Below are 25583 nucleotides of genomic sequence, written 5' to 3'. Positions count from 1 at the left end.
TTGGAGCCAGATCATCTATGCCAAAAGTAGCAATGACTGCAGTGTATAAAAGAAGCTAGAATTGATTGTGTCTTCTCTGAAGCAAAGGACAGAAAATTGCTTATATGATATAAAAATCTGTTTTGTAGTAAGATCTTTGATCTGCATGTGAATTCTTATTGTTTATAAATAACTGAGTAAAATCTAAAAAACTCTTGATACTGGTTAGTAAAAGAATAGAGATGATTCTAAATCCTTTATGTAGTCAATACAGTAAAAAAATACATGCTTGATATTCAAAACTACCTGTATCTAGAATGAACAGATCTGTTCTTTATTTTGCATTAGATGGTCTTGAAAGAAACTGAAGTGTTTCATATCCTTCATTTCCATATACCTGAAGGAATGACATATTTGAAATTTTTATCACATTGAGAATATTGATCCACATTAATATAAAATATTTTAAATATGACAAAGTTGTATTTGGGATACCCACTCAGACATATATTGTCTGAAGTCAGGCTTTCAGAAATGGAAAAATATTTTAAATTTTGGCGCAAGAGTTCCTGTAAGTGGATTTTTATGTCTCTCACGTATTTCTTTTTTTTTTATGTATAACTGACTCTTCACGCACACACACTTAGTGGGAGGGCTCTATCTTACTGGAACGTTACCAGTGGGACCTCTGCTGTTTTATCAAAATTAAAAATTCAGTGACTGAAAGATAGGATCTTGCAGATTCCTAATAGCATGAAGAGCTTTTGTTCCTGATTTCATAGTATTCATACTGGATTTTTGGAATTTTGCAGATGCACACTGTAACCCAGTGCCATATTTTGAATCTAACCAAATATCTGCAGTAGGATAGGATACCATGGCACCAGGGTATGGCATGAGCTAATTAATTCTGCCATCAAATCGACATTGTAGGAACCAGTCCTTCAACCTGCTGAGTTCCAGCTGATTCTTTCACCAGGTGTAGTCCCAGATACTCACACGAGAAAGTTCCCTACAGCACCAAACCTTTTGCTATTAGGTTTAGCTATCATTTTTAGTTAGCTTTTAATTTCTTAATTCCCACCTGTTAGGCTTCATGAGTGTATCTTAAGTTTTATGATCTATCAGAATGTTATGAGAGAGAGGTATGTAATAACTGTTTAATCATTTGGGAAACAGATCTGCAATCTGCACCACAATTTCACATAGGTTTCTCTACACTGGAATTACAGGAACATTTGGGATGTATTAATACTGATAGATATTGAGCACTTAGAGGCCTAAAACCATAAATTCAAATTTGATTCCTTCATCTATGCTGTAAAAGTCTTGTTTTCAATTTTTTAACATTTTTACTCTTTGTTTTTATTTTATCTTTTATTTGGACAGGACAGTGGAATGAGTAGCTTGTAGTCCTTCATTTCTTTTTGTTGTTTGAATTTAGTTCCAATTCTCTGTGGCCCAGAAAAGAGTAATACTTGAACAGGACTAACATTTCTGGATTGCTTTATTAAAGTTTTGTCAAAAAACCCCAAAAAAACCCTAATTAAAATCAGACAGTGTGATTTTTAAAAATTTGATTAATTAGCATAAACAATATCCCTATAATAAGCTCCACTGACATTTTTGGTGTTCTTTTAATAGTAGATTACTGTATTCTTGCCTCTAATTATAGTAAATCCTATTACATTAATTTTCATTGTACTGGTAATCGGATTAAAATAGTATAGCATTAAGAGTCATACACATTGTAATGAAAACAGCTTTATACATTGTAATGAGAGCAACTTTTTTCTTGAAATAAAAATGGTTTTCCATATTTGTAATAAGTGTGCGAATACACAACTAGAGACATAAACGAGTCTTGAACTAGGATTCTAACCAATTTCAACACATTCATGAAACATCCAGCTAGCCTTCAGACTTATGAATGTGGAAACATTCCTATCAGCATTTAATGAAAGATATTAATGATGCTAAAAATGCTCTGACTTTATAAATTTCCTAGTCATATTATATTATAAATAAATGATAATTAGAAATTTATATTTATAATATAAAACTAAATTATAAAATGAGGCATGTGTATAATTTTTGGCAGGAGAAACTCCTTAAATTTTAGTAGTACTCTCTGTCATTTTGATGTACTTATCCTCATGTGTACAGCTACCATGCACAAAACTCACTACTCAACTGAAAAAAATGCGAAGGCAATGTTCTAAGGAAGTAGACTTTCTAGACAACTGAGCACAGTGGTATGAATTGGTCCTCATTCTAAATTTTTCACAGTGGTTCTATAACACATCTAACAAAACAATTCAGAAAGCCATATTTTTTTCTTAGCCTCCAATATTCTGAATTTTTGTTTTTCAGAATTCCATACCCTTTCTTCAGGGAACCATCATTATTCCCCGCTTTTCACAATCTTCCATTTTCTTTTAATTGTTGTGTGCTTGGAGGCTTCCCCATTGGGCATAACATCTAAAAATGAAAGCTATTAACAACTCTACATCCCAAAATCACAGCAAGGTCTGATCACACTTCACCTCAGAGTTACATAGTTTCACAGTTCTAACAGTACACGGTTGGCAGGACTAATTAATTAGATCTTTGTGTACTAAGATTGTGATGTGTTGCAGATGGCAATGTATTTCTTAGAATCTTTTCTGGGAAGCGATGTTACTTACGCTTCTTTTTCTTCTGCATCTCACATTGAAATTGTATGCTTGGTGATTTCTTCCCTCCAGTAGTTTTCTACATGAATAAGCCGTATCAGAGAGCACTAATGGAATTCATGCATATGCTTATTTTTTTCTACATTAAGCTTATTTTATCCTGTAAGAGGGTCATGCTTGTCAGGCATAATGTGATATTTGGATAATTTTGACTTAGGGTGGTTTTCCTTTTTTTAATTTCTTTTTTTTTTTTTTTTTTTGTTTTTTTTTTTTTTTTTTTTGGTTTTTTGTTTTTTTTTAAGGAGTAAAATCTTAGTATTACAAGTTTGCAAGAAATAGGTGAACGTCAAAGCACTGGACGTACAAGTGCCTGTACAAGTCCAATTTGTTCTAGCCTGAATTCTTCACTTCAATAGTATTCTTATTTTTACAGTAACCTAAAATTTGCTTGTAAGTGTATAAAGCAGCAGCACATCAGACCTGTATTTGTACAGGAAACCATTTCCACTGTAGTGAAACGGGGATATTTGCTTGCAAGTTTCTTATAAATATTTCAATTGCTTAATCTAAAAAACCGTTTCTTCTTGATAATCCATAGTAAAATAAAAGTTATTTATTCTGTGAATAAATTCACTTAAGATCTTCTTTGTCTTCTGAGAAAACAAGGTGAACATTCTTTTCTTCCAAAAGCAAAATTATTTACCTCTTTCCATTTTGGCAGCTGAAATAAATGACCAGGATGAACTGTTTCAGGAAATGCAGGTCAGTTCTAAATGACTATGTCAGTTCATTTATTAGACCCATTAGACCCTACTTAGTCCCATAGCTGTTTGCTACCACTCAAGCCAGCCTGTCATGAAGACACTTTAAAGTGGTACTGTATTTATCTCTCTCGCTATATCTATCATTTTCACTTAACATGGAGTTTATGGAAACAGCAGTATTAGACCAGAAAAAACCTTTGCATTATATACAATAAATACATTAATGTGAGTACAGAGAAACCCTAGAAGATCAGAAAAAGTCACAGAATTATGTATTTTAAGTGCAGATAGGAAACACACAAACACACACACATTTTACTTACTTTTGAGGAAAGAGAAAATAGCCCCCAGAGTCATTGCATCCGACAAACTTGTGGATTCTAAGGAAATCTTTTGCTTTTTTTTTTCTTTCTGGAAAGAAAATGGGAGCTGTATGAAGCTTACACATGATAGATTGAAATGGCAAGAAAGTCTGTTACGGTAGCTTTGATATAAACCTTTATTAGTATTATTACTATAATTGAGTAATTGTATAAATTCACATTACTAACAACTACTGCAGAAAAAAAACCCCTCCTTGGTAAACAGGAACTTTTGGATAAAATTAAAGATGGAGATCAGTTATCTAATGTCATGTTTTAATGTTACTACTGTATTGTATCGGTCTCTGGAACACCGCCACTTTACCAACTGAACTGTGTAATAATATGTTCTCAAATCATATTAAATACCACAGAAGCATAGAATAGGACATATGTATCAAGACTTTTTTATCAATCATTGAGTATAAGTCAGCAAGGGGAACAGGTTTATCCTAGGAATAAACACAATATAATTCTTCAGCATACACAGAGCACATTATTGAGAAACTCCATGGAATGGATGGTGTAAGGTTATGAAAAGTCTCTGTTATATGCAGAGTAAAGCTAATTAAGGACTATCCTAAAATGCAAATAAAGATTCTATTTAATATGTAATAAAATCAGCAACAAGTTACTTAATGTTTGATTTAGCTCTAATAAATTTTGAACTTGAGTGCTTGAAGTGTGTCATTAAGTCTAATCTGCCGTCAAAAGTTGCTGATGTGATCATTACATTACTAATAAGGATGTCAGTTATTCTGGGTAAGATGATTTTTTTTTCTTTTTACCCAACAGTGTTAGATTGTGGAACAAAATAAACTATGTCAGCAAATAAAGAGTATTTTTGCTTGTTCACCAGCACAGCTATGCCAGTTAGGAGTGTAGGTTTTTTTTCCTCACATTATTGCAGAAAAATTACATTATCTGAAGTAACAAGCACAGCCAAGACTTTTAAAAGTGCACTTCTGTAGTGTCTCCAAGGAGACTTTTGAGTAAGACTTAAATGTCCCTTCCTCCTGTGAGCACAGTTAAGATTGAAGTGACACAGGTGAGAGTTTGAAAAGGATGTCACCTAGTGACAACTGGCACTGCAGAGTAGTGTGAAGGGCTAACAATAAAGGAAAGCAAGATAAGGTTCCAAAATCCCTGTTCCAGTGACAGGCTTATTGATCTCAAATCTAAAACCAGCAGGGGTAGATAATGCTGCAAAATCTTGCTTTGCACTCCCTGGAATCTGATATATATTCTACCAACATTGAAACAGAAAAAATGAGAGTCACAATTTAGGATGAAAGTAGCTTTACACTACAATTACACTACCTTATTCTTAGTGGCTGATGGGAGCTCCCAAAGTACAACTGCCTCAGTGGCATCCTCTAAGTCGCAGTCAGTCAGCCTCCTGCTGCTGAAAACAGCCTAAAACCACCATGGCATGGGCCAAGACTCCATCACACACACTGGTATTAAACTCCACCTTCTCGGGATCACCCATCTGTCTTGTAGATACACCACTGTCCTACTGAAAAACAAGTATGAGTGGAGTTTGTGCCACTACACACATCCTTCAAGTGCAGCAGTCATACATATATCGTAAACTTATCTGAAAGAGCAGTTTTTCCTATGAATCAAGAAGTGCATTGGAAGGACATTCAGGGGACAGGCTTCAGAAGAGGTTGGGACATCACAGTCTGTAAGCAATATAGATTACACAGTTCTGAGGTGAAGTCTGCAGTTAAGTTACCTAAGGAAATAAAAGTTAAGAAATTAGTATGGTTCTGTTGGTTTTGTACTGAAAAAAATCCCATGACACAACTTATATTAACTTGGAGTAACTCTAACATAACTTAAATAATTTTTAAAACACATGCTAGGTTCAAAAAACGTAAACAACTTCCATCTTTCTGCAGTGAAGGAGAGTGTTAGACAGAACAGGTTTGCATTGAGAACAGTAAATATCATCAGACTCCCTCTCTTGCAGGGATATCTACTGTATAGATTTTGGTCTTACCTTGGCAATAGGTCCCGCAGGCATTAGAGCTAAAATAATGGGGATGTTTGGATGCTTACCCTAATCTGGTAGTTGCTGATTGACTCCTGTTAAAAATAGGATGTTCATCTGAAAGCAAGAGAGACGGGATCTTTTACTCTTTCAGCGTATGTATACAACATTGCTGCTTAAAGCAAGATGTTATGAAAGCCAACATATAATGAAGCCATTGGTGATAGAGCTAAGAAGGAACAGGTACAAGGACAAACAGAAATACTGCCAGTTAAAATTAGAGAATAAAATGTCTTCATTAATGTCGATTTTTGTCTCTGTAATGCACATCAAGAAGTACAGAAACGATACATAAAATGTACAAAAGTTAATTTGTTAGTGCCAGATTGATAGAGTATAATCATTGAGAACTATAGAGCTAAATTTGGGATAACTGTAATTATTTAGCAAATTTAAATAGATTTAGGAATTCCTAGTGAATTAAGAATAGGAATCGTATTATAAAGCAGTTGAATAAGATTTCAGTATACACCCATGCTCCATTGTAAGTTTTTACACAAGGTATGGTTGCATATTTCTAACTCTTTCGTATATGAATACTTAAAATAAATTTATGTCCCAAACCTGCTACTGTAAAAATGAAGAACAGTGTTTTGGACTCTCTAATACAGAGTCCTTTTACAAGGTAAAGAACTCTGAAAGCTTACCTGCTTCTTCCAGATTGATCAAGCTTTCAAATAAACTTGCTTCCCTCTTATCTTTAGATTGCCTGATCTACAAAAATTTTTACCACTAAACCAGATTAAGACTAGATTTTTCTTTCAAGAATTTCTATATGAGATGGATTTTTTCTAACTGGTGGGTATAACCCTCAAATGTGATATTCAAACAGTCTCATCATTCTTTTAGACAGTATTACCTAGCATATCAAGTGTATATTGTATTTTTAATAGGATGTAATTGAATGTAAATGACTATTTCAATTACAATAGCATTCATCAGTAGCTAGCATTTGATGTCAAGAATAAAATTCAGCCCACACTTACTCTTTTTGTAACTTTCTGGGCAACAGCAGTTTTTTCAGTCAGCTAATGATGACTAGATATGCAGAAGGAAAAAAGCAATTTGTTTGTTTTACAAGTTTGCTTGTTTAAGTCAAAGTAAGATCCTTAGAGGTTTCAAAACTGATTTGATGTTCTGTCTATAAAAGATATAGACCTTTCCAATTAGTATACTACTAGCATTATTTAAGTACAAAAATTAATGCCTCCTTCCTTTATCTTCGTGATCTTTCAAGTTAGGCATCCCCTCATTGCTTTTTAATGCTTGAGCACTCTGAAGTCAAAAACCCATTAATTGTATTGTGAGAGCTGGAGTATTACAGGCTCACATGAACATTCAAGCTGCCATTTGAATTTTTTAAATCGTTTGTGACACAGAATTTTCAGGACATTTGTGTACATCAGATTTCTTGGCTGAAAAATGCAAAGCCGTCCAACTCATTAACTACAGCAATACAACCTAATCGTGTTTCTAATTGGCTTATAAGTACGGTATTTATGTTCTCTACTTCCTGTGTAATGAACCGGCCTAGCTAGAATGCAGCCTACTACGCCTACTCCAGTCTTGAGGTATATATTAAACACACACACACCAAAGAAAGACTAATCAGCAAAATGCTCATCTCTGAGACAATAAAGTGACAATGCTGTGTGCTTATCTCTTCCTAGCTGACAGTGCCACCTTAGGATTCCAACTCTGGGTAAGGATTACACTTAATACTATATCTATTATAGCAACTTAATGAAAAGTTGTCACTTGAGCATGGATTTGTTCATACCTGCACTCTGCAAAATATCTACGTGCTGAACATGGTATCTCTAGCCAAAGTATTTTCCCAGCACTGTTGATCAATGTGTCAGCCTAAGTGCTACACTTCAGAGATGTTTGTGCTGATGTCTCTGATCATACTGTGCCATGTGTTAGAACTTATTCCAAAAGCACTTCTCAAATGCAGTGGTCTTCTGCTGCTGTTAGTGCTGAGCTTGAGGAGGAAGGCACAGAACAGATTAAAGCCGTAATGACAACTGTGTGACACCTAAGGCCATGACACACTTACATGTTCAGCTATTTGTGCTTAAGTACCCAGAAGGTGGGCACCCCCTAAAAACATTTTATACTTTTAGTTTGACTTAATCACCATCTGATTCCTCGAACACACTTACAGTTGCTTTCCGCACATGGAATTCCTCACATGGGATGCGCTGTCCCACCGGCCTCCACACTCACCTTCACCCTCACCACTGCTCTCACCTTCATCCTTAACTCACCCTCACTCTCACCTCACTTCACCCCACCCTCCTGCTGACCCTCCTGTTCACCTTCCCGCTCACGGGGCCGCCCCGGCAGGCCGTGAGGCGTTTGCCCCGGAGTTCGGTTATTGCTACCCCCCAACCGGCACCGTCAGCCGGGAGGACGATTAAAATAACATAGGGCTCCTGTAGGCTAATGGGATTAGAGGCGAAGCGAGGAGGCGCGGGCAACGCTGCGGCCATGGCGCGCCTCTGATGGCGGGAGGGCAGCGCGGCGGCTGCGCCTCATGGGCGGGGGCGGGATACCCCAGGTAACCGGGGAGGGCAGCGGGGCGGGAGCGCCCCGGCGGCGGGCAGGGATGGTGGGGAAGGCCCGCTCGCGCCGAGGGCGAGGGGAGGCGGCAGCCGCCCGGAGATAGCCCAGGTGAGAAGAGGGCGAAGCGGGGGGCCTGGTCGGGAGCGGGGAGTGCGGCGCGACGGGGGAGAGGGAGGCGCGGCAGTGGGTCGGGGGGCAAAGCACGGGGGGCTGCGAGGGAGGGAGTGCGACAGCGGGAGGAGGAGAGGAGCGCGGGCCCGGGGGAGGGCAGAGCGCGGCGGGAGGCGGAGGAGAGCGTCAGCTGGAGCGGGGATAGCGGGAGCGCGGCGGGAGGCGGAGGAGGAGAGCGTCAGCTGGGGGCAGAGATAGAGGGAGTGCGGCAGGAGGAGGAGGAGGAGGAGAGCGTGAGCCGGGGGGGCAGAGAGAGAGGGAGCGCGGCAGGAGGAGGAGGAGGAGGAGGGGAAGAAGCGCGACGCAGGGACGGCAGATGCCTGGAAATAAAAATTTGATGATTGCATGCAGCGGCTGGAGAGACTCTGTCGGTGGCGGCGGCGGGGACGAGGCAGGGACAGGGGGGGCGACGGCAAAATGAAGTATCAGAAATACCTGACTGTCTTGCCGATGGCCATAGGGTGTGACCGCCTACAATAGGGGCAGTCTGAGCCCTTAAAGAGGAAGCCTGTGGTGAGTAGGCACAAACGGGGCCGCGGGCGCTGCGGGCCGGGCGGGCCGAACGCGGGCCGCGGCGGGACGGGCGGGCGCGGCGGCGGGGGGTCCCCCCGCGGACATGGGGGGCGCCGTGCCCAGGCCGGCCTGCGGCGCGGGCGGGCATCGCCGGGGCCACAAAGTTCCCGGCGGATTCGCCGCCAGCCGTGCGGAAAACGCCAGGAGGCGTTGGCGGTGCCGGCGGAAGCTGTCACGCGCCCGGTCCAAGCGCAGGACGCGCGGAGCAGCTCCGCTCCCGCGGGGACAGCGTTGCCGGGACCCGGCAACAGCGGCAATGGCAGCACGGGCTGAGGGCGTGGTGGAGCGGCTACCGGCGGAGGCACCGCTGCGTGACATCCCGAGTGTTGCCGCCGATTGTAGCGCATTGTGCTCCCGCCGCGGGCTGTGCAGAGAGACGGGTCCGAATCCCCTGCTCCTGGCTGACAGGTGTACGAGGAAAACGTGAAAAGAGAGACGCAGATCTCCAGATTAGTGAGCGACAGAGGTAGTGCTGGTCAAATATGGTCATTTTTATTTAAACCTCGCTTTTCCCCTGACTGATTCTGACTCCTTTTGTGCTTGCTAATTGTGTGCTGAACTGATTTTTCTGGATGAATCAACAACATGTTATGAAAAATGTGTTAAAGTATAGTGGTGTAATGTGGGTGAGTAGGGCACCGACAGGCATATGGCACTGCAATACCCTGTCACTCGTGGGTGTGCAAGAGCCCACTGTCAGCTTGATGGGAGCAATGGTATGTGTGTCATCATCAGGACAAATCATAAGGAGAAAATACAGGCACTTGTGAAGTTAGATTTTCTGTGAAGAAAATATCAATAATAAATTTGTAATTTCTTATCTATAAAAATACCCAAGAGTGATGTTTAGTTGGCAATGGTCGTACAGTTTTCTTTCACTGGACTTAACATATTTCTGTGAAGGAAAGTGTCACAGTGTCATTTTATTTAAACATAGTTCGCAAATAAAAATATTATCATGTCAGCAGTTGTAGGCTGTACATGAATTGTAGAGTGTGGTTTTTTACTTCATTTTCCCCCACATTGTCAGCTAGCATAGACAGCATCAAGAAAATGTATTAATTGAAGAAACATAATGTGAAACTAGTAAGCTCTCTGTCATTAATTCCAGATCTTGCTGTTCCTTGCAGATAGAACACAATTTGGCGAATCTGTTCATCCTGACTGTATTGAACAAAATCAAATGAAGTCTTACACAAAATATGTTGTCGTACAGATAAGTTTTATTGCATTAATCCAAGATTTTTACAATGTATTCAGTGGTTTGACTCTGATTATATAAGCTGCATAAGGTGTACCACACCTATTTTATTCTCCCCAAATGCCACTCCTGTGTGCAGCAGTGTAAGTAGTTAGGTGTTAATTATTTTAAGAAGTTTAATTATTGGTTGTGTAATAATAACAGTTGTCCAGTTTCATATTTCCTGTGGCTTACTGGAAATGTTTTATTTGCTGGCATGTGAAAGGAAAGCTATCTTTGTTTGTGTACTTACTTTCTGTAAGTCTGAAAGGACCCAATTCAGCTCCTACTTTGTCTTCAGTTGAAGTTAGATCAGCTCTATGTTGTCCTGTTTCATGGTGAGATTCTGTGCTTTTTGAGGTATAGCAAAACGTTATAGTGGATCCATACTAATACTTGTCACAAGCATTGCATTTCATAACATTTCTAGCTTGATATCATGTTGCTGCAATGCAATGCTGTATGAAGTATGTATGAATTTAGTTGACTAAAAGTGTTAAAAAATAAGGTAGACTTTTTTAATTTTAGGGAGATGTATGAATTATCTTGAGCATTTGAAAGTATGTCTCTGGATATTCTTATTAATAGGTGACATGATATAATGTATTCCCGTTTTCTTTGAGAACTTTAATAGCATTAGGCATTATATGTTTGGATAGAATTATGCTTATGGATGAAATACTATTTTCTGATGCATTTAGAGAAATGTTAAAGAAACTCTGTCACGTTATTTTTTTCTTACTTGTGCGTAGTCTCTCCAATAATACATTAACAATCTGAATGTTAGAGAGAAGGATATACTGCTGTTAGTAAAATCAGTGAGATATTAGTGTATATTTCCACACTTAAACCAAAAGTTGATTTCCAGTACTATATAACTGGAAATTTCAAAAAAACTAAAGAAATGTATAAGTCAAGTTAGTCCATGGTCAGAGGATGCTTTCCCCTCTATTTTTATTTGCTTATCCTTTAAAAATGACAACATGTGTTTAACCAATCATATTTGTAAGCTTTTGATGTGTTAATGTGTGTGACTGGAAGCAAGACATAATTTAATAAAAAGGGTTAAAATACTCATGTTTTTGTTGGTGGAGATAATCCACCTGAATCCTACTAAAAGAAAATGAAAAAGGTAACAGCAATGTTTTATTTCTTTAGAGAGCATCTGTCACTCCAATTTTCTCCTGCTCTTCCCCCAAAATTTAAGTCCTATTCTGCATGAAGCAGAGCTACAAATGAAAACACGAAAGATGGACACCGGCTGTCTCACGAGGGTTAAGAATACATACTTATTAAGTAGCAGAGAATAAACCAGGCGATTGAACAAACAGAAGGAAGCTATGGCACAGGCTTGCAGCGGGAAGTGGAGGAGACAGAAACTTGTTTTATGTGGAGCTTATCATTTTCTGATGAGGTTTACTTGGGGCAGTAGAGTTTTGACTCAGGGAAGAAGGAAGCTGCTGGGGTCTCGAACTGCTGATTCAGACCCTTCCTGTGTGTGTACAGTGTTGTAATCTAATACGTAGGAACCTAATTGAGATGAATAGGATGTTTTTAATCCTCTTGCTGGAGGGACAGTATTTTGATACAAAACCCGCCATTATAACACTGCTAGTACAGGTAGACTGCAGCAGTGACTAACATCTGCAAAGGTGATCAAGGAAAAACTGACAACTGACCTGGGAGCACCTTAAATAGTAAATTGTTGTAAATATTTACTGAAATCCCATACGTGCAACCTGAGTCCTTTTACACAGGGAATGCTAAATCACATTATTAAGGGGAGCTACACAGGTAGACCATAATTTCTTGTCACACTGAATATTGTGTTTCTCTGCTGCAAGGAGAAGATGTGCAGGCAAATAAACAAGCAAATGAAAAAGAAAAGCCAATAACAACCCCCCCAACAGGATATCTTAGCAACTCTAATAGCACTGATATTCCCTTCTCTTTCTTAAACATTTGCCTTTACTTTGAAAGACTTCCTCTGCTTTGGATTACACCCCTGCTGCTCCCCTTGGTGCAGGGGAGTGCAGAGTCATGAAATAAGGCAAAAAATTTGTTTACTGATAAGTTTTCATTGTGGAGATTATGGAAATGGCTGAAACTATTCCATATTTACATTCTTTTAAGAATGATTGGTAGTTGTCTGAGGCAATCTAGGTTACAGAAAGAGTGCAGATGCAGTGCAGTGCAGAATTTGAATTTTGACAGGATCCAGTTCCCATTTGGTGCTACTATTAAAAGCATGTGTGATATAGTAGCTGGGATGTTAAATGATAGCTGCTTCTTGTAAGATACTGCACAGGCACAGTTATTTTCAAGAGCAGGAGTAAACTTACTTGAAATCAGTGAAGAGTAACCAGCGTCTCTGGAATTAAGCACTGACCTGAAAGCTTCGTTGTTTCAGAGTCTTTGTATTCAGGCTGAGGCTTGGCTGTAGAAGCCTAGACTTATAATGAAGGATATCTGTTTTATCATTAGGACCATCCCTTGGGAGAAAAGTGCCATTGTTTGTTTATGTTCTAAGTAGTGTCATATTTAGTAGAATCAAATAATGGAAAATGTCACCTTAATATAGGAGATAGCAAACATCAAAGATTGATCTTCTTGGTGTCTCTACAGAACTTTGTGGAAAAATACAGAGCCTCAGAATGGGTATTTTCCGTTCTTGACTACTGGTTCCAACTAATATTTGTTTGAAATGGGGATAAAAATTTGAGTTTAGCCCATTGTAAGGATTATTCATGTTGCAAATTAATTAATACTTTTTTTTTTCCTGATGGAGGCAGGATACTGTGCTTAGGACCCACATATTTCCAGAGGTGCACAAGAATTCAGCATAGCAGCTGACTGCTCAGTGTGGCCAGCCATTGTTTCTAATTTGCCTTTTATTTTCCCAAACCAATATTAATACTGAGTATGTATAATTGTTAGGATTTCCAGTCGCATAAGTGGGAGTGAATGTCTGCTTTTCCAGCCTTCTCTTTGAGCCAGAAGCCATACTGATCGCATTAAGCTGAGCCCAGCCTGTGTCTTCACTTTCTGTAGTACTGAGGAAGACTAGCTTCTAATGGGAGGGCATATAATTACGGGCATTTTATGCATCTTTCAACTGATATCTGTGTAGCTACTAGACGTAGAAGTTTCTAAGTTAGACTTTGATATTGCTACAAGTATCTAAATGCTTTTTTAATAGGTTAGGCAGAAAAAGTGTAATAATTACGTCACCCTTAGAAGTCTCGTGGAGGCTATGGAGTTGACAAAACCTTGTCCACTCTGCGTTAATTGTACCATTAACACTACACTTGAAATACGAATACAGAAAAATGTGTCATTTCAAGACTTGTTTTTTATACATGCTGATGCTGACTTTTACAAATTGTTCAGAACTCTGAACAAGAAGGGAATTTTTTAAGTTCTTGAAAAATTTTTCAATCTAACTGGTCTGTCTAGAAAATAAGATGACGTTAGTCATTTCAGACATAATTTAACTACAAAAACATGTTAGGTCATATCGGAAGTTGTAAATAGTAATTATGTGCAAGTAGAAGATAAAGATAGTTTTATTAATAAACCCCTGTTGTATACAGACCATCCAATTATGTTATAATGTGTATTAAGTCGTTAGCCCTTGATGTGATTCTGCACCTTGAAGTCACTGTTGCAGAGCATTTTGTTAGCCTAGCGTGTTTTGTCAGTGGAATACAGATACTGAAAGTTTAAGGTTTTTGCTTATTTTACAAACTAGAGAAATAATTTAGAGTCATGGTTATATAATGTGATATATGATCAGGAACCAGTCAAGGTCAATGAAACTGTTCTAAGAATTGTGGATAATAAATAAGGGCCTCTGACTCCATGTGGGATTTGCAAAATGGTTCAATTTCACTTGACTAAAATTTCCGGAAGTTAATGAATTGGGGTACCTGGTTTTAGAATTCCTGTGATGAGCTCCATTAAAAAGGTGTTATGTTTCCAGAATATTAAACATAGTATTTGAACAGAAACAGCACATTTGAAGCAAGGCATCAGGAACTGTTCACTCCTTTCAAATATCTTGATGCTATATTCTACTTTTTAAAGCCCTAGACTTCCTAGGCTTTTGTTCAAGTAGTTGATAGGCTGCAGATATTTTAAAGGGATCTCTTACAAATCTTTCTACTTTAGCCTATGATAATTCCTCTATACTCCTCATGCATGTATTACAGTCAATGACTTGGCAATTCACTTCTTAATTTGCTATTAATATTGTATTAATTTGTATTAAGCAACACAAGTAAAAATCTGAAGGAAGGAGGTAATCAAATATAGTAAATTTCACTGATAATTTTTTAAACTTAAGGTTCAGATACCAGAACCATGGAGTATTGCAATATAGTTTCAGTATTCATTTAAAAAGAATAAACTTTATTTCTCAGATTACAGTGAATACTTTGAGAACACAAAACATGATTCAAAAGTAAGAAGGATTTTAAAAAAATGGTTTTCAGATTTTTGAATAATTTATTTCCAAGTCAATCTCAAAACACTGGACCTTGTCTGATGAATTTGGACTCACTGAAGCTGACACTTGGGTTTATCTTGCAACCCTATGGTCTTAACTTTTGAGGAGTATTGATTGTGGAAATCTCTGGTGTTTGACAGATTTCCTGTTGCAGTACTGCACGAGTGTTGCTGGCAATGGATTCCTGAGAGTTTCATTGCTGCACCTGCCATTCTGCCAAGACTGGGGGAAACTGCCCGGAGTCTGTCTCAGGGCTGTTATTGCTTGGCTTCGGTAAAACTGGAGGAGTATCTGAGGCACTGGAGCAGCTGATATTTCATTTGTTTGCACTTGTCCCAAAGTTTCCTCATCAACCATAGAGTCAAAACCCCATGAAGTGTCAATATGATTATCTTACCTCAGATCCTTCTTTTGGTGTACATATAGTGCAAAGCTTCCCGATTCTCAGTAATGATATTGATTGAATTTTTTGTTGGTTGGTTAAATAATACTTTTTTTTTTCTAGTAAAGATAGCTAGGAATTAATGATTTTATAAAGGATTGAAGGGAATCTTTCAATTGTGATATTTTTTCTCACAAAATTATATTTTGAAAGTTAAATGCAACTTTAAAAACATTTTTCTGTATCTCAGAAGCTAACAAGTAACAGCCATAACTTAGTCTCCAGCAGAATGAAATGATGGCTGGATTCCAGAAGCAGTTCAAGTTCATTTTTTCAAGCAGCTTTGAAGGGTGAAGCTTATAAGTATAAGGGCCTTCAAAACGTACCATTAATGTAGTTCTTTGTTAAAACTCTATAACTTTGATTAGCCTGTTCTTCTGACTTGTTTGTGGGTTTTTTTTTTTGTTTCATTAAGTCTTAAGTATCAGAAAACATTAAAAAAACCCGCAACTTAAAGAAATGTACATTTGTAGGTAAGGCCCTAGAATAAGTGGTTTGAAATGTAGTTCAAAATAAGGAAAAGCTAAGTGCAGCTTAGAGCTGTTAAACTCTTCTACTAAGGAAGAAGTCTAATGTACCATATGTTTAATTCATCAGAGGTGCATGTGAAGATTAGTTAACCCAAATTATAAGTAATGGAAAAGGCAGCCCTCAAAGATTTTCTGATTTTTCTGGACCCAGAGCACAGAGTATATACAGTTAGGTACATTTGCGTTAACTTCATCAGAGATGTTTGGAGAGCTCAGCAACAGAAGATAGTGATACAATAGAAATGTACTATCACTGTAAATGTCATTGTCTGTGGAACAAGGTTGAGTCTGAGGAGTTGTCTTTCTGTGGACATTTGTCTTGTTAATGCTTTAAGACATTTAGCAGGGAAACTTGTGTTTTTGATATTTCTGTTGTGTGAACCAATATGTTACTGTAGTAGCCAGGGCATATTTCTCAGAATTTAATCCATATATGATTATACCAAAAAATCTGGTGGAGTTTCAGCAGGAGGTTTATAATGTAATTAAAATTTCTCAATATTATGGTTATGTTTTCAGGTAGAAATTTTTATTTATCCTTGCAGTTTAAAGTTTCCAGGGAAATAACCCAAGGGGAAAAAGCCATCTAAACCAAATCACTATGTTATCAAGAGAACTTACAGCAAGCAGTTCGTGTGTGTCAGTGTGCATGTGTAAAAACCCCAAAAAATCAGGCATCTGAAAATGAAATACTGATTTGGTAGTCACAGCAGTTCAACAAAAAAATGAAAGGCTTTATTTTTATAAATTGAATAAGAGATTTGAAAATAGTTGTTTTAATTTTCACCTTTGGATATTGCAACTTCTTCTCCCTAGCCACCTACTATCCTAACCCTGGCACTGTGTAGCCTCAGAAGTTTCACTAATCAAACAAGTGTATTCAGAATGTGGTTATTGTATCTTGTGCTTGGAATTTTGTATTTCAAGTGTTAAGCCAGTTTTTGAAGTCTTTTATGGCTGCAGTTGAGAAATTAATGAAACAAGTGTCAATCTGGACATTCAGAATTTTATGTTTGTAGGTAATTCTTAGTGAATATAGTTGCTGGAATACAGTTTTCCTTTTTCTAACATGGTGTCAGTCTGACCAGAGACTATTTTGTGTTTCAGATATTGACCTGACAAACCCTAATACACTTGGTTAATTGTTAACCCCACTTAATTCTCCTCATTAGCAACTTCCAACAAGCTCCTTGAAATATGGATTGCTTACTCCAAGTATTTTAGTTACTGACTCCTCTTAGGACTATGTGTAGGTTTGAATGTGATGAAAGCCCTTATAAAGTGTAGTTCCTTAATATATTCCCCCTATAATTTTACCAGATGCTATTATTTTCATCATTGTTTGTTGTTACTCATTACTAGAACAGCTGAAGTACCATTAGCACTCAAAGTGATTTAACTGACAGCCATCAACATGTATCACAGAACTCGAGTTTCCACTGAAGTAGCAGAGAAAAATATTCCTTTTAGTTTTTCAGAAGTTAAATATATTATTCTGTAACCTATCTTTTGTCTGATTCTTCTCACTTTCGTACAAACGAGATAACTACAGTAGGTTTTTGACAAAATCTGCAAGTGATCTGGACTTAATGGGATCTAGACTTTTGTGGACTCGTTTTGGCACTTAGTGATTGAAAGCTGAAGCTTGGAGTGGCATTCCTTCTGTGTATAGCATGGCAATGTATTTTTCTTTGTAATTTTTTTACTTAAGCAAAGGTGTTCAATAAAATGTATATCCTTTGTCTGATACGTGGCTCTTTTTGTTTGGCAGGGTAACTCCATCTTCTGAAAATCCCAATGGTGCTACCTGTAGTGTAAGTCAGGGAAAGCCCTCTTTAAGAAGAATAAAAGGGAGAATACACAGAAGCAAAAGTCTCGATAGCATTGATTTCTGTGAATTCACTGTAAGTACCGTATCTTTTACATTTATCCTAGATGAAGTTATGAGAATCTTGTTAATAAAGCAGTTTCCTTCTTGCATTGAGTTTACCTATTTGTCAGATTAGAAAAGGTATTCTACTTAATAATGTTTTAGTTGTGTTTCTACACTGACAGATGTTAAGAGCAGAAGTGTTGCTTGTATTTAGTATTAGTAATGCACAACTATATTCTTCTTCACCAAGAGTGAGTTATAAATTTTTATGTCAGATTTTAATATTGCTGCCTGCATAAGATGAAGAAATTAACTGAGTCCCATAACTGGAAATGGAGTAAATATGAAAAATGAAATATGTTTTCAAAATTAATTTTTATATTTAGATTTTGGAAGTTGCATTTAAGCTAAAACATTCTTTTTTACGAAACCTACAAAATTATTTTAGTTGTGTATGGCTATAGAAAAGTAATAGAAAAGGAAACAAATGTTTCTAAAAGATGTGTATGCCTGTAGCACTTGAAAGCTGGTATCACAGATGATATGTTACTGCAGTTAAGCAGTACTGGTATATACTTCTTTTTGGTTAGGGTGTAGATTTATGTTACAATTTCAGAAACTTTAGTGTGGTCATGGTTTAAGAGAATTTGTATAAGTGATGCTTTAGAGATTTTGCTGAATTGAGAGAGAAAAATTAAATACATTTTCACCCAACTTTTAATTCAAGAGGATCTGTTTACATCCAAACAGTGGAAGGAAATATATTGTTAATAATCAAAGAGTATAGTACATGGGGGTAGATGTCCTGCTATTTATACTGTTTACAAAATATTAGAATTGGTCCTAAACACAGTATGTTTTCAAAAACTGTTTACTGAAAACCCACCAAAACCCACACGTCCCAAAAAACTGAGGGGAATTTGGTAAAAAAAATTATATTCTGATAAATTAAAAGAATGTATTTTTAAATACTGAAATAATGTCAAAGAATATGTTAAATTATAAACTGGTTATTAAATATGAGGATGAAAGAGCTAGAAAATATGTGCTGTCTTTAAAATGTAGGAATCCATAGTGATGTGGAGATATTGTCTGGCATTGCAGTAGAAACAATATCACTGAAATGTTCAGATGGGATTTGAGGAATCATCTTTGTGTAAGGCAAGACAGTGGTTTGAGTGTGTGGCATCTTTCGGTGGGATGTTTTTTACAGACGATGCCGGTAGCATAATTGGGATTTTTTTCCTCAGGACAGTTTTGTTTCTCATTATGAGGTCTTTGTAGCACTGTCTTTGGGACAAAGAGTTTGTTGTTTGCTGTTCAAGGAAGGAATGAAATTACTTGCAAGGGTTTGTGATGTTGTGTGGTGTCCAGCTGCCTCTCTGCAGCACTGGGTCCCATGGCTGGGGCAGTGAGCAGAGAGCTCAGGTCGTGCTCTCAGGAACTTGCTCTGCCTTGTTTCGAGCTGGCTCTGGTGTGTCTTTGCTCACTGTTGTCACAGCGCTGATCCTGGGGTAATCACTGCTCTACTGAAGGTTAGAAATTCCCAGAGGGAATAAAATTTGCTTGAGCTATATGGGTCGTCTTCTGTGTGGTCCTATTAATAAGTTTTATCTAAATCCATCTCTACTCTTGGGACCTTCAAAGAAAAAGAGATTATAGCCAACGGTAAAAAGAATTCCTTGCATGCCATAGAACCTTTGCAAAGAGATTTGAGACAGATAATAGTGGGCAAGTCTGTATCAATAGCATACAAATGTGTAGAGTATGTACATGTATAAATTCATACATAAATAGCTAAGTATTGATAATTAGGATCAAGAAGAGAAGCTCACTTTTTATTTGAGGTCTCATGTTAAAGGATAATACAAGTTTAAATAACTAAGCACACAAATCAGTTATAAATGTAGATTTTCTTGCTGCTACATAATTTAGAATCACACTGAAATATTTCTTGCTACTGTATAATGGTAGTCTTATTGTTCTAAAATTGTGATTAAAAATAGATCTAAAGAAATAGTTGAGGAAATTAGTATGCCTACATCTTTCAAGAGTGCTCTCAGAACTGAACGTTTTTCATGTTAAGCATCTTTTTCTAGTAAGAAAGCTCAGGCACTGGCAGACAGAACAAAATTAAAAATAAAAGTTAAGAAGAAAATGGACTTTTTTTGAAACTTTCTCTTTACAACTGCTTTATGCTGTAGTATATTTGTTTTATGCACAACAAAGATTAAAAGTTTCATATTTATATACGTAGATAACTTATATGCTGACAAACTCAAAGTAATTTGAGCATCCAGTGAACTGTTGGTTTCATTCATCATGTAGGGAGATTGAGATCCATTAATAATTCTGAATGTTGCTGGATTTCACTTGAGAGTAAGTAATGCCTATGTACATCCTGATCTTTTTGGTAAACCTTTTGTTCCCTATCACTAAGCAAATTCTTACTGAGAATAAATCCTAACAGCAGAGAGACATAAAACATAACTTCTGCTTTCTTTTTTCCAAGTGTGAATAAATATGTCCTCAGTGGGAAAGTTCTGGATTTCCATGCAATATGCACATGCAAAAATTCAATACATGAAAATGGTATATTTACTACTTTACTGTGACTTCATTTGAAGCAGGGGACAAATTGCAGGAGGCACATTAAACTGAGAGGCTCATTAAAAAATAGAGTTATTTTTTGCAAGGGAGGGGATGACCAGTGAAAAGAGCCTTTTACATGTGTAAAATTTCAGCAGAGGCCAGGTAGGGACTACCATGGTTGCCTTCAGGGAGTTGTCTGAGGCAAGGTGATGCTGCCAAATTTCTTGTTCACTGCAGTTACTAAAATATGAAGTTTGTGATATTAATGGCTTTTGTTTATACCTGTGGCTCTTAGTAATACACTTAAGAATGCTAGATAATACACCTAAGAATGTTAGAGAGGTCATTGCCTATAAAACCTCATTATCGGATGGCTTGCTGCTGCAATGACTATTATTAATTATGATTATTAATGGATGTCAATCTCGTTACATGATGAATGAAACCAACAGTTCACTGAATGATCAAATTACTTTGAGTTTGTCAACATTTAAGTTATTCATGTATTTAAATATGAAACTTCATCTTTGTTGTGCAAGCCTCAGGTATTTGGATGCCCTTGCCCTGGAGTGTTCAAGACCAGGTTGGATTAGGTCCTGGGCAACCTGATCTAGTGGGTGTCGTCCCTGTCTATGGTGGGGGCTTGCAACTAGATGACCTTTAAGATCCCTTCCAAACCAAGCAATTCTATAATTTGTGTGAGACTGTCAAAGCACACAACTCCCAGCTGGTGCGTTTCATGCCTGTGTTAACATCCCATAGCTGGCTCACACGTATTAAGCTCCCAACACCCTTTTAGATGGTATAAGTTCTTTCTGATTACAAGTGGTGGGAGTCTGCAGGACTGCTGACAAAATCTGAGTTTTATTTCTTAGTGATGCCTCTGCTGTCTTAAGTGGATGATACTGGGGTTTGTCATAGTGATACCTCTTATTACCATTTTGCTAAGGCAGCAAGTGAGAAGATAAAGTGAAATTATATTAAGCCACAGAGTGATAACACAGCAACTCCCTTAAAATGTGTGTCCATTTTAAACTTTTTGCACTCTTTTTCTTCCCTTTATCCTCTCCATATATTAGTAGTACCACTTCATCAGATTAGGACCTGTTCACACAAACTAAGTAAAATCTGTTTTATTGCCCATCAGTTCTTTAAGGAGTACCGTCATGCTGTGTTATCCCAGATATTAGCCCTTGAAAAATGCAGCTTTAGTTGTATATATAAAAACAACCTGTATTTTCTGTTCAGTCTTGGTAAATGGTTATTTGAAACCAAAAACATTGCCGAACTCCTAGTCTACACTGCAGAAAAGGGGAGAAAAGATAAATAGGATTATCAGCTCTTGGAGAAAGATGTGAAATAGATACCACCTTGTAGATTGAGCTTATTGTACTAATGTTCTGTTACATCCATATTTTAATCTTTATTACACTGAAACAAACACTAGCTTTGCACAAGCTACTCCATACAGCAGTAGCACTTCTGAGTCCAATTCATTGACAGGGATTTTGTTGTACTAGGCATTGGGCAAACACAGTGTTTATTCTCAAGGACCTTACAATCTATTTCTAATAATAGGTAAGATGTGACTGACCTTTGATTCTTTAGCTGCATATGGCTCTCAAGCTGTTCAAGTGCTGCACTGATGCTAGGACTTCTGAAGGTCACGTTGGGATGCAGGTGCGTTTTGGGACTGCCCTGCCTGAGAGAGCATTAGGACTCATCACCCTCATTTGTGTGTATATCTCAGAGGTGTATGAATGACTCTCATGGTTACTGACTGTATGACAGATTTCGTATATGTCTCGTAGCATTGCAAACACTGACCACCACTACAATGTGTAGATACAGAGAAGCTGTTTCCTTCTTTTCCTGTGAGGCAGTGCTGATGTTTTGTGGGAATGACTGAAAGGCAGACTTTGAAAAATTTTATAAGGAGCTCATGTTATGAATTTTAGTAGAGATTGTATGTCTAAGATAGCTTCTTTTTCATTTTTAGTTTTTTGACTCTTTGATTTGACTTGAGAAATTAGTAAATCAGCACCTTGAATAGTGTGTGTTTAAAGGAATATAGATTTAAGACTTTCCTGCTAAAATCAGCCTTTGTGGACAAAGGAGCTCTCCTTGGAAATCAGAGCACTGCAGTTATTTCCAATGTGAACAATTCCAGTGCTGGAGGCAGCTGGTGCCAGCCTGCTCTCACTAAATGTGCACGTAGCACAGGTTCAAGTTAACCTGCAGCCACAGCAAAGCAGATAATCTCAGTGTACTTCCACTTGCATCAGGGTGAAATTCCAAGGAATAGTTTTGCAAAATGTTACAGAAATGCCGAGTCTTTTTTTTTTCTCCCCCTTTTCCATTCCTTTCTAGTTTTACCTTTTTCAGGTGCATTGTTTTGTCTCTTCTTGCGAATGAAGTGAATTTGGCTTGAATCATGGTGCACTAAGACTTTAGAGGTCCGTGATGTCAACTTGCAAAGTACAGAAGTAACACAGTAGGGTAGGAGATTACCCAAAAGAGGAGAAAAGAGAGACTTCAAAATACAAAGGACAGCCCGAATAAAGCACTGTGGAATGCACGAGGTGGAAGAGGCAACAAAGGAACAGATAATCAGAAAGTGATAGTTAGCTAATGTGTGGTTGCCTTCTTTAGAAAGGGAACACATATGTTCAACTAGAACATTAATATTTAGTTCACTGTAGTAAGTATTGTGGCATGGAATGGATATGGTTTCTTGTATGGTTTCTTGCAGAGGACATGCAGAGCCTGGGTATTTCTCTGTGTGCTCACCTGCTCTCATTAGCAGGATGGAGTGATTGACCTCACATGCTCTTGGGGGGGGGGGTGCCCAGCATGTTCTGTGTACCAGGAGGTGTGTGTGCTCCCAGTGCTCGGGAAGCAGCTGGAACTGAGTGTCTGCATTATTTTGCTGCCACTGTTGTTATGAGCAGTTTCACATGCTTTATAATTTCCAATGAAGTTTCAGGGATGTTTGGAGGCTTTGGTGATTAACGGATGTTTGTGATGACATCCTTATTTCACTTCCCCAGTCTATTTGGTAGATTTTTATAGCATTTAGCAGGCTGAAGAGTCAATTTATTGTTGGAGATGTCCTTACCAGTGTGTTGGGTTTGAGTAGCCCCACTCCCCCAGTGGACAAATTTTAGTGATCAAAACAGAATAGTGCATTATACAGCTTAACTAGTTCGTAGAGCACATTGCTGAGCAAGGCAGTTCAGTCTGTTCTGAAGAGCACGGATTTATTGCAGTTTCTATTTAATTTCATCTAACCCAAACTCATCTTCCTTTTGAATCATCTTATAAATGCCTTTTGAGGTGGTAGATATTATTCTGTAATTTGATTTTATATTTTCATTTATCTTGAGTTTTCCTGCTGAGTATTTTAATTTAATATGTGTATGTGAAACTAGAAAAATGATAAATGAATAATAACACAAATGATATGTGTCAGACTCAATTTCTTAGGATGGAGACATAAGAAGGTTGATGTTCTTTAAAAAGTCCTAAGGTATTCTGATAATCTCTGTAGATGTGGAAGGAAGAATTCATTAGCACAACTGGAGTCTTGTGGATGCCCTTAATTTTTTACTGTTCAGAGAAGTGTGGTTGTTATGCAGCTGTTTCTGAGAATTAAACCCTCTCTAGTAGGTTAGACTTGTTTCATGATATTGTTGTACTGAAACTTATTTATTACAATAATTTCATCTCTTGATCATTATATGAACACAACACTGACCTTATACAGTAGTGTCAGTTTTGACCAGTTTATTTTACCTATGATAGTTTAAATAATAATGAAAAAAAAAAAGAATATTTAAGCAGTTAACACATTTTACAGTTAATGAAATTAATGTACTTTACAGCTTTCTTTTGTATTTTTATTGGTCGAGTATATAGAAAAAAGGCAGAAAAATACATTTACTGGTTTTAATAAAGATAGTTAGTAGTTTTAAATAGAAAGAAAAAAGAGTTTAATTGGAACAACTTTGGAAATATAATACTGATGGAAAGAGAATAAAACTGCAGGCCTTTGATCCAAGATTACAACTCCTCTGGGAAAGAGGAGTATATTATCAGCATTGTTTATTCTCTCATCTTGCTTTTTATTTAAAAACAAATCCAAAGTTTTATGTAAGAGCTATTCTAAATGTCAAGGCAAATTATTATGTCTCAAGCATAATACTAGGTGAAGCTTATACAGCCTTAAGATTAACCTAGGGATGTTAACCATAAATGAACAAGTAATTTAATTTACTAAATTCTGAATTGTGATTGACCTTGATTTGTGTTTCTGAATTGATTTAGACTGATTGATTTGTGTTTCTCAACAAATTCAGTGCTGTAGTTTAAATCTATGAAGGATGTTAACTCCATAATAGACGTTATTATACTGGTGACTGTGTTTACATTTAATTTTAATTAGAAGTACATTTTTGAGTGAGTGCATGTTTAAGTTATTTTTATTTCTTCTCAGAATGGCATTATGAATTGGGGCAGATGGAGCTAAACTGAAATACTCTTTGGCATTTGTTAGAGTAATATCTGATTGATTACTCCACCACCATTATACTTGGCATATGACTGTGACTTGTCAGGTCCATCATTTCTTGAAATGTCAAATGATATGTAGGCCATTGTGCTGTTTGTCTTTAAATTACATAATATCAGATCCTCTTTGTGTGATTGTGTAGGATGCAACTGTCATTTATTTAGTCTCAACATTACAGTGCTCATGGAGTTACCCTCCAGTGAACTAAAGCCCCAAGGAGGATGAGGGTCCAATTGTTTGTCCTTCAGTTAGTCCAAGGATCCGCAGAAGCAGAGATGATTGAGAATGACCACTATCTTTGCTTTTGAGATACCTCTGAGCTTCCTTGAATATCTTAATTTCTGAACTGGACTGTGCGTCCACGTGATGATCAGTGTTGTATTAAAGTAAATTGATGAGATGACTCAGGGAAAAGAATAACAGCCATATAAATATAAGCTTCTTTAGACTAATGCTAATGTAATTTTTTATTTCTCTGAAAAATCAAGTTTTCTTATTGTAGGTTAGATATCTTAATGTTTTGTTAGGCATTTTTGTAGTAAATAACTGTTTCTGCCCAAAAGAAATTCATGTGAGTGAATCTAAACTGACTTTGAGTCAAAGCGCATTTATCTTTCATGACAAAAATTCTTCACAAATTTATTTCTAAAGTAGAAGTTAAGATTATATTGCTCAATG

The 25583-nt window shown here is 37.3% G+C and overlaps 1 protein-coding gene across 1 annotated transcript in view; it reads left to right on the top strand.

Moving 5' to 3' along the window:
- The first annotated feature begins 8832 nt into the window (after positions 1–8832).
- The window catches only part of TJP1 (tight junction protein 1), a 161251-nt gene continuing 144500 nt past the window's right edge, over positions 8833–25583 (top strand). Inside the window, 3 exon segments of the mRNA XM_032699759.1 lie at positions 8833–9037; positions 9039–9091; positions 17642–17774. Of these exon segments, the coding sequence (XP_032555650.1) occupies positions 8924–9037; positions 9039–9091; positions 17642–17774 (300 nt within the window). The 5' untranslated portion in view covers positions 8833–8923.

This window comes from Chiroxiphia lanceolata, chromosome 12, assembly GCF_009829145.1.
Source record: "Chiroxiphia lanceolata isolate bChiLan1 chromosome 12, bChiLan1.pri, whole genome shotgun sequence".
In the NCBI taxonomy this organism is placed as follows: Eukaryota; Metazoa; Chordata; class Aves; order Passeriformes; family Pipridae; genus Chiroxiphia; species Chiroxiphia lanceolata.
The sequence above is the reverse complement of the archived record's forward strand: the minus strand, read 5'-3'. Positions and strand labels throughout refer to the sequence as shown.